General features: G+C 47.1%; 1 protein-coding gene and 1 non-coding gene across 3 annotated transcripts in view; one reads left to right on the forward strand and one right to left on the reverse strand.

Annotated features, from left to right (window-relative positions):
• The first annotated feature begins 7,494 nt into the window (after positions 1-7,494).
• Kdm2a (lysine demethylase 2A) overlaps positions 7,495-19,482 on the forward strand; it is a 105,296-nt gene continuing 93,308 nt past the window's right edge. Inside the window, exons 1-2 of one of the 2 annotated variants that reach the window (XM_048361190.1) lie at positions 7,495-8,304; positions 9,749-9,876. In XM_048361190.1, coding sequence (XP_048217147.1) covers positions 9,835-9,876 — 42 coding nt within the window. In that variant the 5' untranslated portion in view covers positions 7,495-8,304; positions 9,749-9,834. Of the gene's footprint in view, positions 8,305-9,748; positions 9,877-19,482 lie in introns of those variants that run through there. The other variant, XM_048361191.1, reaches the window with a different exon arrangement.
• Positions 11,918-12,020, reverse strand: LOC125362840. The gene has a single exon (XR_007213140.1). It is a non-coding gene; the product is annotated as a U6 spliceosomal RNA (small nuclear RNA).

The raw sequence follows: 19,482 nt of genomic DNA on the forward strand, positions 1-19,482 counted from the left end.
GGCAAGCACTCTTGCCACTAGGCCATATCCCCAGCCCGAGACAAGCACTCTTGCCACTAGGCCATATTCCCAGCCCCAAAAATTTTGTTTAATAAATAAATAAATTAAAAAAACACAGAAGATAGGGCCAGAGGTCAGCTTAGTGGTAGAGTTATTTGCCCTAGGAAGTTTGTCCCTCTATACTGCAAAAAAAGTTGCTAAAAGGATAGACTGTGTGTGAAAGGTGCTTACTGCAGATTAGAAAAACATTAAACTAGGACTAGCAATCGTTTTTAAACGATATTGTCTTTGGCTGTCCCTGGCTTCTTTTTGCTCAAGGCTAGCACTCCGCCACTTTGAGCCACAGCACCACTTCTGTTTTCTATGTATGTGGTGCTAGGGAATTGAACCCCGGGCTTCATGTATACAAGGCAAGCACTCTTGCCACTCGGCCATACTCCCAGCCCTGTCTTTTAGCTTTCGTAAGGGCATTCATGCCTTTAGTCCATCTGACTCTGCAACAATCCTAGGAAGTTATAGGACAAGAGTCACGGGGCCGGGCTGGGGATATGGCCTAGTGGCAAGAGAGCTTGCCTCCCATACATGAAGACCTAGGTTCGATTCCCCAGCACCACGTATACGGAAAACGGCCAGAAGGGGCGCTGTGGCTCAGGTGGCAGAGTGCTAGCCTTGAGCGGGAAGAAGCCAGGGACAGTGCTCAGTCCCTGAGTCCAAGGCCCAGGACTGGCAAAAAAAAAAAAAAAAAAAAAAAAAAAGAGTCACGGGGCTGGGAATGTGGCCTAGTGGTAGAGAGCTCACCTTCACCATGCATGAAGCTGTGGGTTCGATTTTTCAGTATCACATAAACAGCAGTAGCCAGAAGTGGTGCTGTGGCTCAAGTGGTAGAATGCTAGCCTTGAGCAAAAGAAGTTTGGGGACAGTGCCTAAGCCCCAAGTTCAAGCCCCAGGACTGGCAAAAACAAAAACAAACAAAGAAAGTCACTGTTTTATTTAAGAGAATTGAGTTTCTGATGGGTTAGCAGACTAGGCTAATACCCCAAAGCTGGTAAATACCCCTTTCAAAACAGCTGGACTTCACAGAAAGCTGAAAACGATTTAAAACAAAACACAACACAACACATCTGACTTGCTGTGAGGGTCTAGGCACAGTTCTGAGTGCTTAGGCAAGTGGCCCTTTGGGGTTGTGGCTGAAGCATCCAACAACTACAGTCACCAACCAAAGCTTGCTAACAAGCACAAGATTGAAAACAGATTCAGAAACCCCAGGATCCTAGAAACTTCCTCCTAGCCAGCTGAGGTCCGGGGCCCTGTGTATCTTTCAGTGCCAGTCTGTTGCAGGGCAGAAATGAGAAGTGAGGAGCAGAGCCTGGCCTCCCAGCAAAGCTAAGGCTGCTTAGAGAGCAGGTGGATCCCACATGCTGCTGGCAGCCCCCTCAACAGCCAAAGTCAACTCACAACTCAGGAGAGGCAGGTGTGCATGAAGGAGGCAGGGAGATACGGGCAGGAAGAGGCTCTGGGCCAGGGAAAGGCTGAGGCCTAGGTCCCAAGGTACAACCACATTCCGTGTCATCTACAAGGATCTCATGTGCTCTTCATGTGCAATGACTCTGTAGGGGATTTGTGGTGTTTCTAGCTTTTTTTCTTTTTTTCTGAGACATTTGTTTGACTTCCAGAAAATATCTGTCACTTAAAGCTCACCCAGTTTTTATTCTTAGTGTTGATTTGGAATGTTCTTTGAGGTATACAAACGTGGCACAGTACTTACTCACAAATTTGGTAGGTGGAGGAAACGTTCAGGAAATGATTAAGTGGCTGAGGATATGACCTAGTGGCAAGAGTGCTTGCCTTGTATACATGAAGCCCTGGGTTCAATTCCCCAGCTCCACATATATAGGAAATGGCCAGAAGTGGCGCTGTGGCAAAAAAAAAAAAAAAAAAAAAAGGAAATGACTAAGTAACAAAGCCTTAAAGCACTCATGATTAAGAACACAAAATAGATGATTAAGGGAAGTAGACAAGTTGTCCAGTCAAGAGGGAGAAAATCGATATAGGTGGGGATGGGGCAAAATGATTGAAAGAAGGATAGAAAGCTGGGTGCTAGTGGCTCATGCCTGTCATCCTAGCTACTCAGGAGGCTGAGATCTGAGGATCTCAGTTCAAAGCCAGCCCAGGCAAGAAAGTCTGTGAGACTCTTTTTTTTTGCCAGTCCTGGGGCTTGGACTCAGGGCCTGAGCACTGTCCCTGGCTTCTTTTTGCTCAAGGCTAGCACTCTACCACTTGAGCCACAGCGCCACTTCTGGCCTTTTCTTTCTATATATGTGGTGCTGAGGAATCGAACCCAGGGCATCATGTATAGGAGGTGAGCACTGTTGCCACTAGGCCATATTCCCAGCCCCCCATGAGACTCTTATGTCCAATTAAACACCGAAAGCCGGAAGTGGTGCTGTGGCTCGAGTGGTGGAACACTAGCCTATTGCTGAAGATCTCAGGGACAGCACTCAGGCCCAGAGTTCAAGTTCCATGACCAACAAAAAAAGAAAGAGAAAAGATAAAAAGAAATTGATCTCAGAGGGCTGGGAATGTGGGAGTATGTCTCAGTGGTAGAGTGCTTGCCTTGCATGCATGAAGCCCTGGGTTCAACTTCTCAGTACTACGTATACAGAAAAAGCTGGAAGTGGCGCTGTGGCTCAAGTGGTACACCACTAGCCTTGAGCAAAAGCAGCTCAGGGACAGTGTCCAGGTCTTGAGTTCAAGCCCCAGGACTGGCAAAAAAAAAAAAGTAAAAATAGAAATTGATTTCAGGATGAAGGAGATGATGAGGGGAAGAGAAGAGACAAAAATGGAGACCAGAGCCCCTGGGTGGGGAGAAAAGAGACACTAGGAGCTAAAACAGGAAACGGAAGCTGTGCGTACATCGGTACTTTTGACTCTCTGTAAATGTTCACATACAATGTGAAACCTCTAATTTACTCAAATATTGAAGCATCTCTACTTAAAATTGTTTTGTTTGTGGGGTTATTGGGGCTTGAACTTAAGGCCTAGTCTTCTTGCTTGGCTTTTTCTGCTCAAGGCTGGTGCACTACCACTTGAGCCACACCTTCACTTCAGGCTTCACTTCAGGTTAATGGAGAAAAGACTTCCTGATCAGTCTTCCCAAGTTGGCTTCGAACCCCGATCCTTTGATCTTAGCCTCCTGAGTAGCTAGGATTGCAGTTGTGAGCCACCAGTGCCCAGCTCTCAAAACTGTTCTTTAAACCCGAGGTCCCATAGAAAGTACACAACTGATGTCAGGCACTGGTGGCTCATGCCTGTAATCCTAGCAACTTAAGAGTCTAAGATCTGAGGATCATAGTTTGAAGCCAGACCAGGCAGGAAAATCCATGATACTCTTATCTCCAATTAACCACCAACAACCCTGCAAGTTGAACTGTGGTTCCAAGTAGTAAAGCACTAGCCTTGAGCAAAAAAGCTAAGAGACAGTGCCTCGGCCCTGAGTTCAAGCCCTATGAACGACTGTATACAGTGTTCTCAGATGCTCAGGAAACTGAGGGCAACAAAGTGAGACTCTAACTCAAAATCCAAACACACACACAGGTGTGTATACATATTATATAATATATACATGCATACATGCATACATATTAGTCTACTCTGTGTATTCATATGATGTATGTATACATCATATATATGATGCTCATAAATACTAGTTACTATGTGTCAGGCACTACGCTTTAAGACATTATTCATTTCACTTTATAGATGAAAATCTGAGACGTCAAGGAGTTCATTAACATGGAGAAGCCAAAAGCAAGTAGAGTGGTCATTATAGCCACTGATGGTGCTGTGTCCTGGGAATCTTCAAGACCAGCTTCTCTGTTCTGGTTCAGACCTATGCCATTCTGTTTCTCTTCAGCCCTTGAAGAGAAATTGGAAATAGCTTAACTTAGTTAACTAGGCTACCCAGTTCTCTTTTCACTGCTAAAATCTCCCCTAACAAGCAGACAATCTGGACCTTGACAGTGAGCTTTTTTGGGGTTGTCTTCAAAAAAAGCAGAGATGGCTGGGTGCCAGTGGCTCACACCTGTAATCCTGGCTACTCAGGAAGCTGAGCTCTGAGCATCACAGTTTGAAGTCAGCCAGGGCAGAAAATGCCCCATTAGACTCTTATCCCCAATTAACCACTCAAAAGCCGAATGTGGCACTGTAGCTCACGTGGTTGAGCCCTAGCCCTGAGCAAAAGACCTCAGGGAGGGCTGGGGATATGGCCTAGTGGCAAGAGTGCTTGCCTCCTATACATGAAGCCCTGGGTTCAATTCCCCAGCACCATATATATAGAAAACGGCCAGAAGGGGCGCTGTGGCTCAAGTGGCAGAGTGCTTAGCCTTGAGCAGAAAGAAGCCTGGGACAGTGCTCAGGCCCTGAGTCCAAGGCCCAGGACTGGCCAAAAAAAAAAAAAAAAAGAGCTCAGGGACAGCGTTCAGGCCCTGAGTTCAAGACCTACGACCCACAAAATAAATGTTTTAAAAAAATAGAAAAAGAAAAGCAGAGATGGCTTTATACATTAACAAGACACCACCGTATTTTAGCCACAGACTGTCTTCTCAATGCCTCTAAAGAGGATTTTTTTTTCTTTCTTCCCATACATCACTCTTACTCACTGTAGTCATGGTTGAAGCTATATAGTTCCTAGGTCTAATGGCCTTCTTAAGGAATCTCCCAAGCTCTACTTATGCTGAAAATGGTTCTTTTAGGATGAAACAGTGAGCCTTACCCATCAGAGCCATTGTGATTGTGGGGGTTATCACTAGCCATCTGCCTAGGTCTAATCGCCCCCTGCACATCTGCTTTGGTATATTAACAAAGCCTGCCTGTGGAGAAGCCATTGCACGTATGTGCTTAAATGCTCTTTTCCTCCTACTGCTGACTAGTTACAAATGGTTTTCAACTGGAAAAGAGCTAGATGCAATTTAAGAAATCTTGCTCCACCTGCAGTCCTGTTCAAAGTAAGTACTATAGGCTCAGGAGCCTTCCTTGATTTCCTTCCAGTTTGCCTATTTAACACTTGTAAGGGGTCCTTACATTTTTTGTTGAAGGGGCTCTGGGCTTTACAGGAAAGAGCAAGGCAAAATTAAGTTACTGCTAGAGACACCCCCCCCCCCTTCTATTCCATGAGTAACTGGGAGAAAGAGGCAAGAAATAGAGCTATATGTTTTGCAAATAACGAGGCCCAGTATTTACTAATCTGACAGTGACAAAAAGTCTCTTCTTCTAAGCAAGCTATTGACGTTTTTGGTAGTCCGATAGTGTCAGTGTCCATAGGGCCATTTCTAGCCAGTATTCTCTGTATAAATGACTGACCACTGGCTTTAAGTATATTTTACGACCATGGGAAGATTGAAAGGGGCTTCAGATGGGATAAATTTAGGCGATCATCTTCTCCCTATCAGTGCTCTGCAACACCTAAGAAGTCTGGAAATAACTGATAACCAAGACAATGACATGGCTCGGTGACGGAAAGCTCGACGATGAGGCTGACTCTTGGCTCCCCGGGAGTCGTTATGCCGGCTGTTTAACCTTACACTTCCATGGTCAATCTTGAAAACAAAGGCGCGAAAAGCACTTTGGCCTGTGTGCCAAGGATGTCATGAGCGCGGAGAGCGCCTGGGAAACTCCCCAAGTTTAAGTTGCTTGGGGAAAAGTCCTTGTGCTGTACTAAGCGCCGCTCCTTTGGGTTTGGGGTAGAAAGCGTGATTTTCCCTGGCTCTCACGAGCGTCTTCCTCCTCGAGTGGGGCCGAGGCTGAGTTTCACCATGCCCTTCCTCTCTCCTGCCATCCCGATTTCCCAGCAATCAAGAGCTTTTGGATTCGAAACTCATCGACTCCGGGAGAAGCAACGCTGGGCTGTGGCCGCGCTCGGGCCCCGGGCGACTCCATGCCCAAGTCGGCGTCCTCGGCGGGCTCATCGCTCAAACGGGCCCCGGAGCACGAGATTGGCTGGGGGAACGGCCCCGGTCGGGCTCCGGGCTCGGGCTGCGCGCATGGCGCGGCCGTCTCCTCCGGCCGGGCCCCGTCGGTCGACGTCCGGAGCCCGCTGCTGGCCCGTCGGGCGGCTGTCGAGCCGCCGGGGCCCGGCCGTGGGCAGGGCCGGCGCAGCTCGGGCCGCGGCTGCCCCGTCGCTGACCCTCGCGCGAAGCTGCGCGGACCGACCGGAGACATCTTCCCGGCCGGGCCTCCCGCGCCCGCCGCGGCCCGGGGCGGCGGGGTCCGCCCGGGGGCTGGGGGCGGCCCCCCGACCCTACTGTGGGGGGCGCCCCGACCCGCCGGGGGCGGGGTCACGTCCCACCCGGGCCGCCGGGGGCACCGGCGCGGCGGAAACCCGAGCGTGGCCGACAGCGGGGGCTTCCTGGGCCACCTCCCGGGGCGCCCGCGGTGGGCGCGCCGGCCGCCACCGCCCCCGGGCCCGTCGCGGAGACCACTCCCGCGCCCCGCACCCGTGGACGCCCTTGTGGAGCGCCCCGAGCTCCCCCGGGGGAGCCGAGCCCAGGACAGACAGGCTACTCCTGGTTCCTGCCCCTTCGGAGCGGCGAGGAGTGGGTGAGGCGGGGCCGGGCGTCTGCACCGAGGCGCCCACCGAGCCCCGGGCGGCCGGGCCCCGCGGCGGGGGGCCCCGCGGCCTGCCCCGGGATGGCGGGCAGGCCGGCCTCGGCCCACTGGCCGGCGCGCGAGGGACCACCACCGGCAGAATGCGCCGGCTCCCCGCGCCTCCCTATTCTGTGCGGGCCCGAGTGGGGCCCCCGGCTCGGGCCGACTGCGCCCAGCGGGCCTGACCTGGGGGGACCCCGCTTTGAGATGGGCAACGGGCCGCCGGGCTCGGGCGGCGCGGCCTTCGGGCCGTGTGACTGCGAAGGGCCACCTGGGGTCGAGGGTGGCCGGGGGGGGAAGGGGCGCTGCTCCCCGGTGCTTGGAGGGGTGGTGTTGTGCTTTGTGGGGGTCGGGGGGGGTCACCGCCCTCCCAGGAGAGGTGGGGGAGGGCGGCCGGCGCAGCTGGCCGGCGATGGGCGGGGTCACCGAGGCGAAGTGTGTGTTCAGGCGAGGCGGTGTGGGGGGAGGGAGCGCGCGGAGGAGGACCGCGTTCGGTGCGCAGGCGCGAACAGTGTGTCAGGCTCGAGTCCTGGAAGGAGGCCGGCGGGGAGCGGGGGCGGGAGGCCGGCGGGAGGGCGTGCGGGCTGACTCGAGGGGTGGGGAGCGGGGAGTCGCGTCGGCGTCGCGGCGATTCGAGGCCGACGCATCCGCGCGTGCGCGCGCCGGCGGCGTGTCCGCGTTGGAGGGGAGTGACGCGTGCGCGTTCACGTGTGCCCGGGAGAGCGGTAAGCAGCCCAGGGAGGCTGGAAGGAGGTGGGGGCGGGGGGAGGTGGAGAGGCGACGGGAGGAGGGGAGGAGGGCGGCGCCTGCGCAGTGCGCCGCGGAGAGCTGTGTGTATGTGAGAGTCTGACGGGTTCAAAATGGCGGCGGCTGTTTCGGCGGCTCCTCCTGTGTGAGGGAAACAACACCCCTCCCCGGCGGCGGCGGCGGCGGCGGCGGCGGCTGTGGCCCGCAGAGCACCTTCCCGGCTCCGGGGCTTGTCGCCACTCTGCCTCCCCTGGGAAGGGGGCGCCCCGGGAGGAGGGTCAAGGCCAGGGGGCCCACATCCCGGAGTGTTCCCTCTGCGACCGGGGAGTAGACGGGGGCTCGTCCCGCAGCGCGGAGCCCGGGCTGAAGGGGAGACGCGAGGGCAGCCCGGGCCCCCGGCCGGCGCGCCGCACCGCTCCCGCCCTCTCCGCCCCCCGGGGCGGGGGCCCGCGTTCCGGGGGGCCGGGCGGCGCGGGGAGTCTCGGCCCAGCCGGTCTCAGCTGATCGGCCGCCGCTCCCGGGCTCCGGAGGCGGCCGGCCCAGTGCTCCGCGAGGAAGGCGCTCCCGCGACGGTGTGGCCCGGGGCTCGGGCCCCGGCCCCGGCTCGTGCCCCAGCTGCCTACCGCCGGCCCGGGGGAGGCGGGGGCGCCCCGGGCTCGGCGCAGAGGGGTCGCGCTCCCCGCGCCTGACGCCTCCGACGCCCGATCCCCGAAGCCAAGAAGAAGAGGTTTGATTCCGCAACTGTTTCCTCTCTTTTCTGGGTCGTCCTGACCCTCTCTGGATACTGGATTAATTCACCGGGGGCGGGCGGGGGGGGGAGAAAAAAAAGAAAAGAAGACGTTTGGGATTTAAAATTTCCTCTGGTGTTGGAAGCTTTTACTTCACTTGGACAAGAAGTCAGGAGCCAAATCCCCGGTGAGATTCCCCCCCCTCCCCCCCGCCTTGGGAAGTTTGGTGCTCTCTCTCTGTAACCCAAAGACAATGCAAAGTTTCTATTTCTTGTTTGCGAAGGGAGAACCAGGGAAGCATAAACGCGACCGGAGCGAGATGGGTTGTTTTCCCCCTCCAGCCCGTGTGGCCCTTGCCCAGGGGGTGCAGACACAGTGTCCCTCCCGACCGCGGGTGAGGACAGGCTTCCTCCGGGTGGGCAGTGCCACGAACTGCTCGCAAACCGTGTCATCGGGTCCTCAGCCCTAGCAGTTCTGAAAGGATGCCGTTATCGTGGCTGTAATGTAGTTACGAAAAGAAAAACTGCATTCCCAGTGGAAGCCATTATCTGAGAATATTTATAAAAATGAGAATCCGTACTTGGTGATGTGGCTCGACGGTGACACTCTTTAGTTTTTGGAAAGAGCGTGGTTTACTCGCATTCATAGATCGAATCATTTCATTTTTTCACTTTATCAAGAACAGACAATATTTTTGTTTGTTGATTTGCAACTCAAATTTATTTCAGAGTTGTACACATTTGTGTTGGGCCGGAGGGTAGTCCGGGAGAGGAGGGTGAGGATTGTGTACAGTCTTACTGGAGGGGTATGGGTAATTGTTTTGGAGTCTTCCTTAAATTTCTTGTCTTTATTTTTGTATAGATAAGTCTGCCCTTCTTTCCAACTTAGTTTCTAATTGACTGTGTGAGAACTAATTTGCTTAAGATCGGATTAGTTCAGTTCATCTGGTCAGCTAGCTCTTTGGAGATAAAAGTTCTAGACTTTTAAAAATATAACTTAGTTATTTTTATTTATTTATTTTTGACTAATGTAGCCATGAAGGGGAGCTTTGCTAATTGCAGTCTTCTGGGCAGAAGTAAATGGTGTGGCCTGTCCATAAGGAACAGAAACCAACATTTACTTTTGCCTAGGCCTCCAACGGTGTAATGTGTTGGTTAATGTTGAACATGACAAGGAGCTACTTGCCTGAGAGCAGAAAGGTCTCAAACTTATGAAGAGGAACCTGATTTTTCCTAGTCCCTATTTTTTTTTGGTCAGTTCTGGGCTAGTGTCTGTCTCTGTCTCTCTGTGTCTGCCTGTCTGTCTCTGTCTCTCTGTCTCTCTCTCTCTCTGTCTCTGCTAGTTCTGGGTCTTGAACTAAGGGCCTGGGCACTATCCCTGAGCTTCTTTTTATGCTCAAGGCTAGCACTCTACCACTTGAGTGTCACAGTGCCACTTCCAGCTTTTTCTATGTATGTGGTACTGAGGAATTGAACCCAAAGCTTCATGCATGCTAGGCAAGCACTCTACCACTAGGTCAGCACATTCCCGGCCCTAGTCTCTAACTTAATACACATCTTAAATACTCCTTTCTATGAAAAGAAAGCCTAAGTTTGAGAAGAGTTCTCATCTCTGCTCATATTATTCTCTAGTGTTGCAATCTGGTTCCTAAGGAGAAAGAGGAAGGCAGCCGCTCTGGAGTGGTTTCATTACACTACTTTCCACAGAAGAGTAAGAGATGGAACCCGAAGAAGAAAGGATTCGTTACAGCCAGAGATTGGTTAGTATTCCCCCCTTTCCCTCTTTCCCCTCTTATTTTAAAGTAATTATTTTGTTTCCACTTGTGAATTTAGTGTTAGCTAAACTTTTCAGGTGGCTTTCTGTACACCAGAGGAATGGGGAAATGTATTAATATTTGGGTTTGGCCAAGTAGTTAGAGCCTTAATATTTATTGTATTGGGTAGAAACTATTGTAAATCGAAGGGTTTTGTGGATTCAGACAAGACAGTGATTCCAAATTTATCATATTGATGTTATAATAAACCTAGTTGGATAAATTATATTAGAATAGTACTATTAAGGATAAAACTGAGTAGGGATAGTTCTATATAGTTTTTCAGGATTATGTGGTATCAGAATTTGAAATTTTTGGGCTGGAGGAAGCTGGATTATTTTAACAAGTTAGCACTTTGGTATGTTTGGAGGATTGTAGAGGGAATTGATTAAGGACATATAGCGTACTAGAGGCTACTAAGGTTCTGTATTTTGGAAAGAATGTATGCGATATATCTTGTTGAAAGATATTTTACTTATTTGGAGGGGTAAGCTGTGTGTGTGTGTGTGTGTGTGTGTGTGTGTGTGTGTGTGTATGTATGTGTATATGTGTATAAATACTTTTAGTCCCTGGAATTTAAGAACTAATTTTTTCTGTATTCAGAGAACTTAACTAATCATTTTATCTTACATTCATTTCAAATATTTGTGTTGGGGTACCAGTGGTTCATGCTTGTAATCCTAGCTATTCATTCAGGAGGCTGAGATCTGAGAATTGAGTTTGAAGCCAGCCCAGGCAGAGAAGTCCCTGAGACACTTTTATCTCCAGCTGTGGCTCAAGTGGTGGAGGGGAAAAAAACTTGAGGTGGAAAAAAAAAAACCTAAGAGCTCTCTGGTTCAAGTTCAAGCCCCAGTACCAGCCTAAAAATAAATACATGTATTGATAACAAATTATTAATTATTAATAAAATAATTTAAATTTGTGTTTTTAGAGTGGGATATTAAGAAAAGCACTGAATTATAGGTAGTATGTGAAATTTGCTGAACTAAAAGGCCTAGATAACTACAAAAAAATTGTGATGGTCTTATTCGGTTCTGTGTTTTACACAGGGTTTGGAGACCAAGAGTGGTTCCTTTACGCTTTCCATTTTCTTTCTTTTTCTTTTTGCCAGTCTTAAGGCTTGAACTCTTGAGTTCTGTTCCTGAGCTGCTTTTGCTCAAGGATAGCACTCTATCACTTGAGCCACAGTGCCACTTCTGGCCTTTTCTGTTTATATGGTACTAAGGAATCAAACCCAGGGCTTCATGTATGCTAGGGAAGCACTCTACCACTAAGCCACATTCCTAGCCTTTAGCTCATTGTCTGATGCTCTTTATTCTTTTGGAGAAAATGTTCACTGTCTTTTTAAATTTATTTTTTATTTAGATTTATTTGGGGGGGGGGGGCTGGTCCTGGGGCTTGCACTTGGGGCCTGGCTTTTTCTCGGGGCTAGTGTTCTACGACTTGAGCTGCAGCCCCACTTTGAGTTTTCTGGTGGTTAATTGGAGATTAGAGTCTCATCGGGGACTTTTCTGCCCAGTCTAGCTTTGAACCACTATCCACAGATCTGAGCCTTCTGAGTAGCTATGATTACAGGCTTGAGCCACCACTGCCCCCCTGGCCCTTGAACTTTCGTAAAGCTTTTTCACTCAAGGCTGGCACATTTATCACTTGAGCCACACCTCTAGTTCTGTCTTTCTGCTGGTTAATTGGAGATAAGAGTCTTGTAGATTTGTCTGCCAAAGATGACTTTGAACCTGGAGTCTCAGTTTCAGTCTTCTAAGTATCTAGGATTTTAAGTGTGAGCTACTGATGTCTGGCTTGACGTTTCTTGAGTTAAACTTTTATTTGGTAACAGAAAAGTGACAGTACTGCAAAACTCCCTTCTGAGGTAGTTTTTGCTACATGGAATTCATTTTTATCACGTCAAGTTTATAGAATTAGAATTGTTGAACTGTTTTGATAAGTATCTAAAGAAACTTGGAATGCAAGCATCCTTTTTAAAAAGAAAAATAGGGATCACTTCATGAATTGGAATGTCATCATTGCTAAGGGGCAATGCTCATGTTTTCTGTATTGTCCAAATCTTACCTAAGCGAGTATAAGTTCACTTTTTTTGGGGGGGGGCAATCTTGGGGCTTGAACTCTGGGCCTGGGCACTGTCCTTGAGCTTCTTTTGCTCCAGGCTAGCATTCTGCCAGCATTCTACCACTTGAGCCATACCACCACTTTTGGCTATTGCTGTTTATGTGGTGCTAAGGAATTGAACCCAGGGCTTCATGCATGCTAGGCAAGTATTCTACACTAGGCCACATTCCCAGCTCAAAGTTGACGTTTTCTTAGAAAACAATATAAAGGGAAATAGTGATAAAGAGTTCCAAGGCTGTCCAGGCATTAATGGCTCATTCCTGTAATCCTAGTTATTCGGGGGGCAGAGATGTGTAGATTATGGTGCAAAGGCAGGAAAAGTATCTGGGACTCTTATCTCCATTTAGCTACATAAAGCCTGAGCCATGGCTCAAGTAGTAGAGTGCTTGCATTAAGCAAAGGTGTGCTTAGAGACAGCACCCTGGGCCTGAGTTTAAGCCCTAGTCCTGGCACACACAAAAAAAAGAGTTCTAAGGTCTTTTGTCCTGATAAGATTTTTCTGCTTTTTGGGTTGGGACTGTGGCCTAGTGGTAGAGTGCTTGCCTAGCATACATGAAGTCCTGAGTTTGATTCCTCAGTACCACATAAACAGAAAAAGACAGAAGCGGCGCTGTGGCTCAAGTGGTAGAGTGCTATCCTTGAGCAAAAGCAGCTCAGGGACAGTGCCCAGGCCCTGAGTTCAAGCCCCAGGACTGACAGAAAAAAAAAAAAGAAAAGATTTTTCTGCTTTTTGGGGGAATATAGGGGTATTGGGTTTGATCTCCAGACCTAGAACTTGCTGAGTAGGTGCCTTACTGCTGAGCCATGCCTCTTGTCTTTTTTGGCATTAGTTATTTTCAGATTTTTGTCTTTCACCTGGATTGTAATCCACTTTTTTATTTGCTTCCTCATTGTAGCTGGGATGGCAGGCATGCCACCATACTCCACTTCTTACATTGATACGGAGTCTCAGGCTTTTCTGCCTCTGCTGGCCTGGAACCATTATCCTCCCAATTTCATCCCTCTGCACAGTTGGAATGACAGGTTGCATTGCAACCAGGTATTGGTTGAGAAGGGGATCTTGAGTGTATGCCCTACTTGGCCTCCAACCTTGATTCCCCCAATCTCAGATTCCCAAGTAGTTAAGATTACACTTCTGAGCCTCCAGTGCTTGGCCTTTCTTTTATTTAAAGTAATTTCTATCCGTTGTACACATTAACTTTCCCTATCTAGTATATTTTTTTCTTTTGGTTAATGTGCTATTGTTGCAGTGTTGTTTAAAAGGGTATATCATGTATTTTGGTGGAGCTTCCTTGGAGTTTTGAGTAATTTTGAAGTTTATGGTGACTGAGTTTTCTATGATTGCATTTAAAGCATAAATTTAAAGCCTACTTTAAGCATAAATCCCTTCTGTAACATAACTTTTGGTAGGAGAGCATGTTATAACATACTTGATTGGCAATGTCTCTATATAGTCTCTTTAGTGAGTGTTGATATTACAAAAATTTTTTTTGTCCATTGTGGGGCTTGAACTCAGGGCCTGGGTACTGTCCTTGAACTTTGTTGCTCAAGGCTAATGTTAAATAAACCACTTGAGCCACAGCTTCACTTCTGGTTTTTAGGTGGTTAATTGGAGCTAAGTGTCTCGGGGATTTTGCTGCCTGGCTACCTTCGACCTGCAATGATCAAATCTCAACCTCCTGAGTAGCTAGGATTACAGACATGAGCTGCTATCACTCACAGAATTCTTTATTAATTTAGGTCTTATTTGTGGAGCTTTAAAAGTCACACAGTCTGGGCCAGGCACCAGTGGCTCACGACTGTAATCCTAACTACTTAGGATCTGAGAATCATGGTTTGAAGCCAATCTGGGCAGGAAAGTCCTGAGACCTTTAGCTCCAATTAATCACCAAAACATTGCAAGTAGAACTGTGGTTCAAGTGGTAGAGCACTAGCTTTGACCAAAAAAGCTCATGGATAGTACCCAGTCCCTGAGTTGAAGCCATGGTCCCAACACAAAAGTAAATAAAACAAATACATAAAGGCAAGGCAAAGAACTTCCATTAAATAAAAATACTTAGAAACAGTTCCTTAAGATTTAGGCTTTTTTTTTTTTCTTTTGGGAGTGACAGTCCTAGGGCTTGACTTTAGGTCCTGGGCATTATACCTGAGCATTTGTGCTCAAGGCTAGTTAGTGCTCTACCACTTTGAGCTATAGCTCCATTTCTGGCTGTTTAGTAGTTCATTGGAGATGAGTCTCATGGCCTTTCCTGCCCAGCCTGGCTTTGAACCTTGATCCTCAGATCTCAGCTTCTTGAGTAGCTAGGATTACAGGCATAAGCCACTGATACCTGGTAATACAGGCTTATTTTCATATTAATTAACTGTGTATGTGTATATATTTAACATCATGTGCTTCCCCCCAACCCCCTTTGTGCTAGGGTCAAACTCAGCCTTATGTATGCTAGACAAATGATTTACCACTGAGTTATATGATTATCACCACTATGTCTGTAATGTATAGAAATGACCATTTTTCCCCTTGTTAGTTGTGGGGCTTGAACCCAGGGCCTGGACACTATTCCTTAGCTCTTTTGCTCAAGGCTAGCACTCTCATTTTGAGCCACAGCTCCACTTCTGGTTTTCTGGTGGTTAATTGGAGAGAAGATTCTCATGTACTTTCCTGTCCAGGCTGCCTTTGAACTGTGATTTTCAGATCCTCAGATCCTCCTGAGTAGCTAGGATTATAGGCATGAGCCACTCCCACCCAACTAAATTTTTTTTTAACATACTAGATGTGGGGAAATAATTTATCTTTGAAGGAGATGTGGATGGATGAATGGATGGATAGATGGATAGGCGAATGGATGGATAGAGGGATAGTTTTAGGGCATAAACTACTTTTTTGAACTAGAATGATTATTTTGTACTGTTGGAGTTGAATAGCTAGGAAATGACAAAGGGAATAAACTCTGACTTGCTTAAATGAATACTTAGGGTTTTTTGTTTTGTGCTAGTACTAGGGCTTGAACTCAGAGCTTGGGTATTGTCCTTTGGCTTTTTCATTCAAGGTTGGCACTCTGCCACTTGAACCATAGCTTCTTTTCCAACTTTCTTCAGGGATTAAATAATTATCCTATATAATTTCTTTCATTTCCTAGAAAAACCAAAAATTAAATAATATGAATCAAAAGTCAGTGCATAGACCAGCCACCCATGGCCCATGCCTATAATCCTAGTTACTTGGGAGGCAGATGGATATCAGGAGGTTTGAAGTTTTAACTCAATCCAGGCTGTAGATGTATATCATGAGACTTGTCAGTAGTGGGGTGCAGTGATGTACACCTGACATCCTAGCTACATGAGGCTGTGATCAGGAGGTTCATGGTTCCAGGCCAGTCTAGGCATAAGTTTGACCCTATCTTAGTTGCTGGTTAAGGTGGCATGTGCCTCTCGTCCTAGCTAGGTGGAAGGTGTAAATAGGTAGACCTTTTGTAAGAGATTAGTTTAAAAAAAAAAAAAAAAGAGGTGGGGGTATAGGTTAAGAAATAAGAGAGTATCTGTCTAGCAAACAAGAGGTCCTGAGTTCAAACCTATAGACCACCACCAAAAAAAAAGTAAATGTGTGAGGTTTATAGTGGGGTAGTGACTTTAAAGTGTGTGTGCATGCACGCACGTGCAGACATACATGTACACATACTTGAACCTCAGGGCCTGGGCGTTGTCCCTTGAGCTTTTCCTCCTCAGGACTAATGCTCTCCCACTTGAGCCACAGCTCCTTCTGGCTACTTTGGTAGTTAATTGGAGATAGGAGGTTCATAGACTTTCCTGTCCAGGTTGTCAGTGTTTTGTTTTTTGTTTTTTGTTTTGGTGGAGCTTGAACTTGGCCTGGGTGAAGTCCCTGAGCTTCTTGCTCAAGGCTAGTTCTCTACCACTTTGAGCCACAGGGCCACTTCCAGATTTCTGGTGGTTAATTGGAGATAAGAGTGTCATGCGTCTTCCTGCCTGTGCTGGGCTTTGAATCACAATCCTCAGATCTCAGCCTTTCCTGAGAAGCTAGGATTACATATGAGCTACCTACCAGCGCCTGCCTGAGTTTCAGGTTTTGCTTGGAACTATTTTTATTTTTGTTGGAAAAATGACCTATGTTACATATATTAATATCAATTGTAGTATCTGCCTCCAGTCTGTCTAGGAAATTGCACATATATTTACATTTAGTGTGGAAAAGATTTACTAGCTCCTGCCAATGGTAACAGTAGAAATAAATGAAAATGCAAATCTATGTGAAAGAAAGTAAATACAGTGTACTTGAGAGTAAAATTACATAGACTGAGTGATTTTTCTTGCTTTCACCTATTATCTGGGTGGTGGTAGTAAAGTGTTGATATACTCGAGAATTCATTTTGCTTGTCAAGCTTGATGAAATTAAGAATTTTTTTCTGAAGTCTATTCCCCTATTGGATGTTTGATTCTGCTAAGAGGAGTTGCATATGATTCTCTGTAAACTATCTCAGCATTTTTTTAATCTGTTGCTAGGGACTTGGGTACCACAGTCATAGTGGTATTCCCATCTTTCCTTGGATTATCCTTAAAATTGTCATTTTCAGATTCAGCAGTTTACAGGTTATCCTTTTTTCTTTCTTTTTTTTAATAAATGCTTTGATCTAGTCTAAGATCTTTCTGATTGAGATGGGCTAGGCAAAATGCAGTAGTGAAGTCTTGTTAACAATCAGAAAAAATTGCACTTTATTCATAATTATTTCATAAAATTTTGTCTGTAGTGGAAGAGTACACTATTCTGATTGTTACAGCTTCCTTCCTGATGTAGGAGACACTTGTTGCTCATTCTTGTATGGCTCAAAATGTAGTCTAGAGAACTTCCTATACATTAAGCTGTATTCTGGGCACCCAGTAAAAAAGACTATATTTAAGCCCTATCACTTTCTCTTGTTTTAGTTACTACTGCACTTATGCTTGTTTGGTATAGCCTCCCATTAGTGTAAACTTTTTGAGAGTTAGAATGTTTTGTACTTGGTACATAAATATAACTGAGTGCCTCCAACAGCAAGTGGAGTCAGTCAGTACTTGTTGAAATTGTGGAAAGCTCTAATATACATACTCTTTGTCGTTGTGGTTGTTGTTGATCGTGGGGATTGAACTCAGGGCCTGAGCACTGTCCCAAGCGAGCTCTTCAGCTCAATGCTAGTGCCCCTCCACCTGAGCCATAGCACCACTTTTAGCTCTTTCTGAGTGGTTAATTGAAGATAACAGTCTCACAGACTTTCCTGCCCAGGCTGGCTTTGGACCACCATCCTCAGGTCTCAGCCTCCTGAGTAGCTAGGATTTTAGGTGTGAGCCACTGGGGCTCAGCTATTATATATCCTTTTATATTTTTGGAAATCTTCCATTAAGCTTCATTAAATTGATTTACTTAGCCAATCTATGAAAAAAAAAACACCTTTTTTTTGGTACCAGTCCTGGGGCTTAAACTCAAGGGTCTGGGAGCTGTTCCTGAGCCTCTTTGTGCTCTAGGCTAGTCTACCACTTGAGACACAGTGCTACTTCCCCACTTCTGTTTGAATAGTTAATTGGGGATAAGAGTTTCCAGGACTTTCTTGTCTTGGCTGGCTTCTAACCTTGATCCAATCCTCAGATTTCAGCCTCCTAATAGTTAGGATTATGTCTGCCACCAGGACCAGCTAGAACTTGTGACCCCTCCTGTTTTAGCCTCTTGAATGCTGAGATTATAAGAGTGTAACACATCTTAGAGTTGTTCATACCTGTTATCCTCTTTGTTCTATAGTCTGAGATCTGAAGATTGTGGTTTGAAAAGTCTGGGATACTGTCTCAAACTAACCAGCAAAAAAGCTGGCCTGTAGATATGGCTCAAAGTAGTTGAATGCCACCTGTGCATCCAGCAAGAGCTTGAGGCTCTGAGTTCAAAGCTGTACAAACACAAAAGGAAAAAAATTGTTCATGCTGCCAACCTCACACAACACGTTTTTTTTTAATTGATGGGAGATTTGAATTCAGGGTTTTGTGTTTACTAGCCTTGACTCTCTTCTCTGCCTTCTCATTACCTGGGATTATAGGCTTGTGCCACCTTACTGAGCCTAAACCATAAAACTTTTACTATGGTAGTGGCTCAAGGAGGGATCTTAGTAAGGGCGGATTCAACCTTTTTTTTTCTTCTTCTTCAGTCCTGGGGCTCAAACTCTGGGCCTTGGGTGCTGTCACTGAGCTTTTCAGCTCAAGGCTAGTGCTCTACCACTTAAGCCATAGCACCACTTCCATTTTTCTGGTGGTTAATTGGAGATAGGAGTCTCATGGACTTTTCTGCCCTTGCCGGCTTTGAAACTTGATTCTCAGATCTCAGCCACCTGAGTAGCTGGGCTTATTGGCATGAGCCATTGGCTCCTGGCTGGATTCAATCTTAAACTTAGGTCCCCTTAATATAAATCTTTGCATTTTTAAAAACTATTTATTTTGCCAGTCCTGAGGCTTGGGACTCAAGGCCTGAGCACTGTCCCTGGCTTCTTTTTGCTTGAGGCTAGCACTTTACCTCTTGAGCCACAGCACCACTTCTGTTTTTTTCTGTTTATGTGGTACTGAGGAATGGAACCCAGGGCTTCATGCATGGTAGGTAAGCACTCTACTGCTAAGCCACATTCTCAGCCCTGTATCTTTTTTATACCATCTGATCTATCCTGTGACATAGGAAAGAAACAATACCCACTCTCACTGTAGTTAGTTGTAGGCTTCAGTACTTGTCTTTTTGGTTGGTGTTTAGACTACATTTATTTTTTTGGTGGTAGTAGAAATCAAACTCATGCTTGGTAAAACTAACACTACTACTGAGCCACACATTCTAGTCCACATTCCGTTTTTCCCCCCTAGATCATGGGGTTTGAGTTTAGGGCCTGGGCACTGTCCCTGAGCCTCTTTCTGCTCAAGGCAAGCACTCTACCACTTGAGCCACAGTGCTACTTCTGGTTTTTGAGTGGCTAATTGGAGTCTCACTTTAACTTTAGTGACCAGGCTGGCTTTGAGCCTTGATCCTCAGATCTTCAGCCTCCTGAGTAGGTAGGATTATGGGTGTGACCCACTGGTGCATGGCCCATACTATTTTGGGGGGGGGAGGGGGTTGTAGTGGGGCTTGAACTCAGGACCTGGGTGATGTCCCTGAGCCTCATTCTGCTCAAGGCAAGCACTCTACCACTTTGAGCCAAAGTTCCACTTTCAGTTTTCTGGTGAGTAATTGGAGATGAGTCCCATGAACTTTCCTGCCCAGGTTGACTTTGAAGCTATAGGTCCTCAGATCTCAGCCTCCTAAGTAGCTAGACTACAGACATGAATCACCAGTGCCTGACTTCAATAGCCCATATTTTTAGCTAATTATTTGTTTTTGCAGTGTTGGTGATTGAGCCTAGGACCTTGTTGGAT

This window comes from Perognathus longimembris, chromosome 13, assembly GCF_023159225.1.
Source record: "Perognathus longimembris pacificus isolate PPM17 chromosome 13, ASM2315922v1, whole genome shotgun sequence".
Lineage (NCBI taxonomy): Eukaryota > Metazoa > Chordata > Mammalia > Rodentia > Heteromyidae > Perognathus > Perognathus longimembris.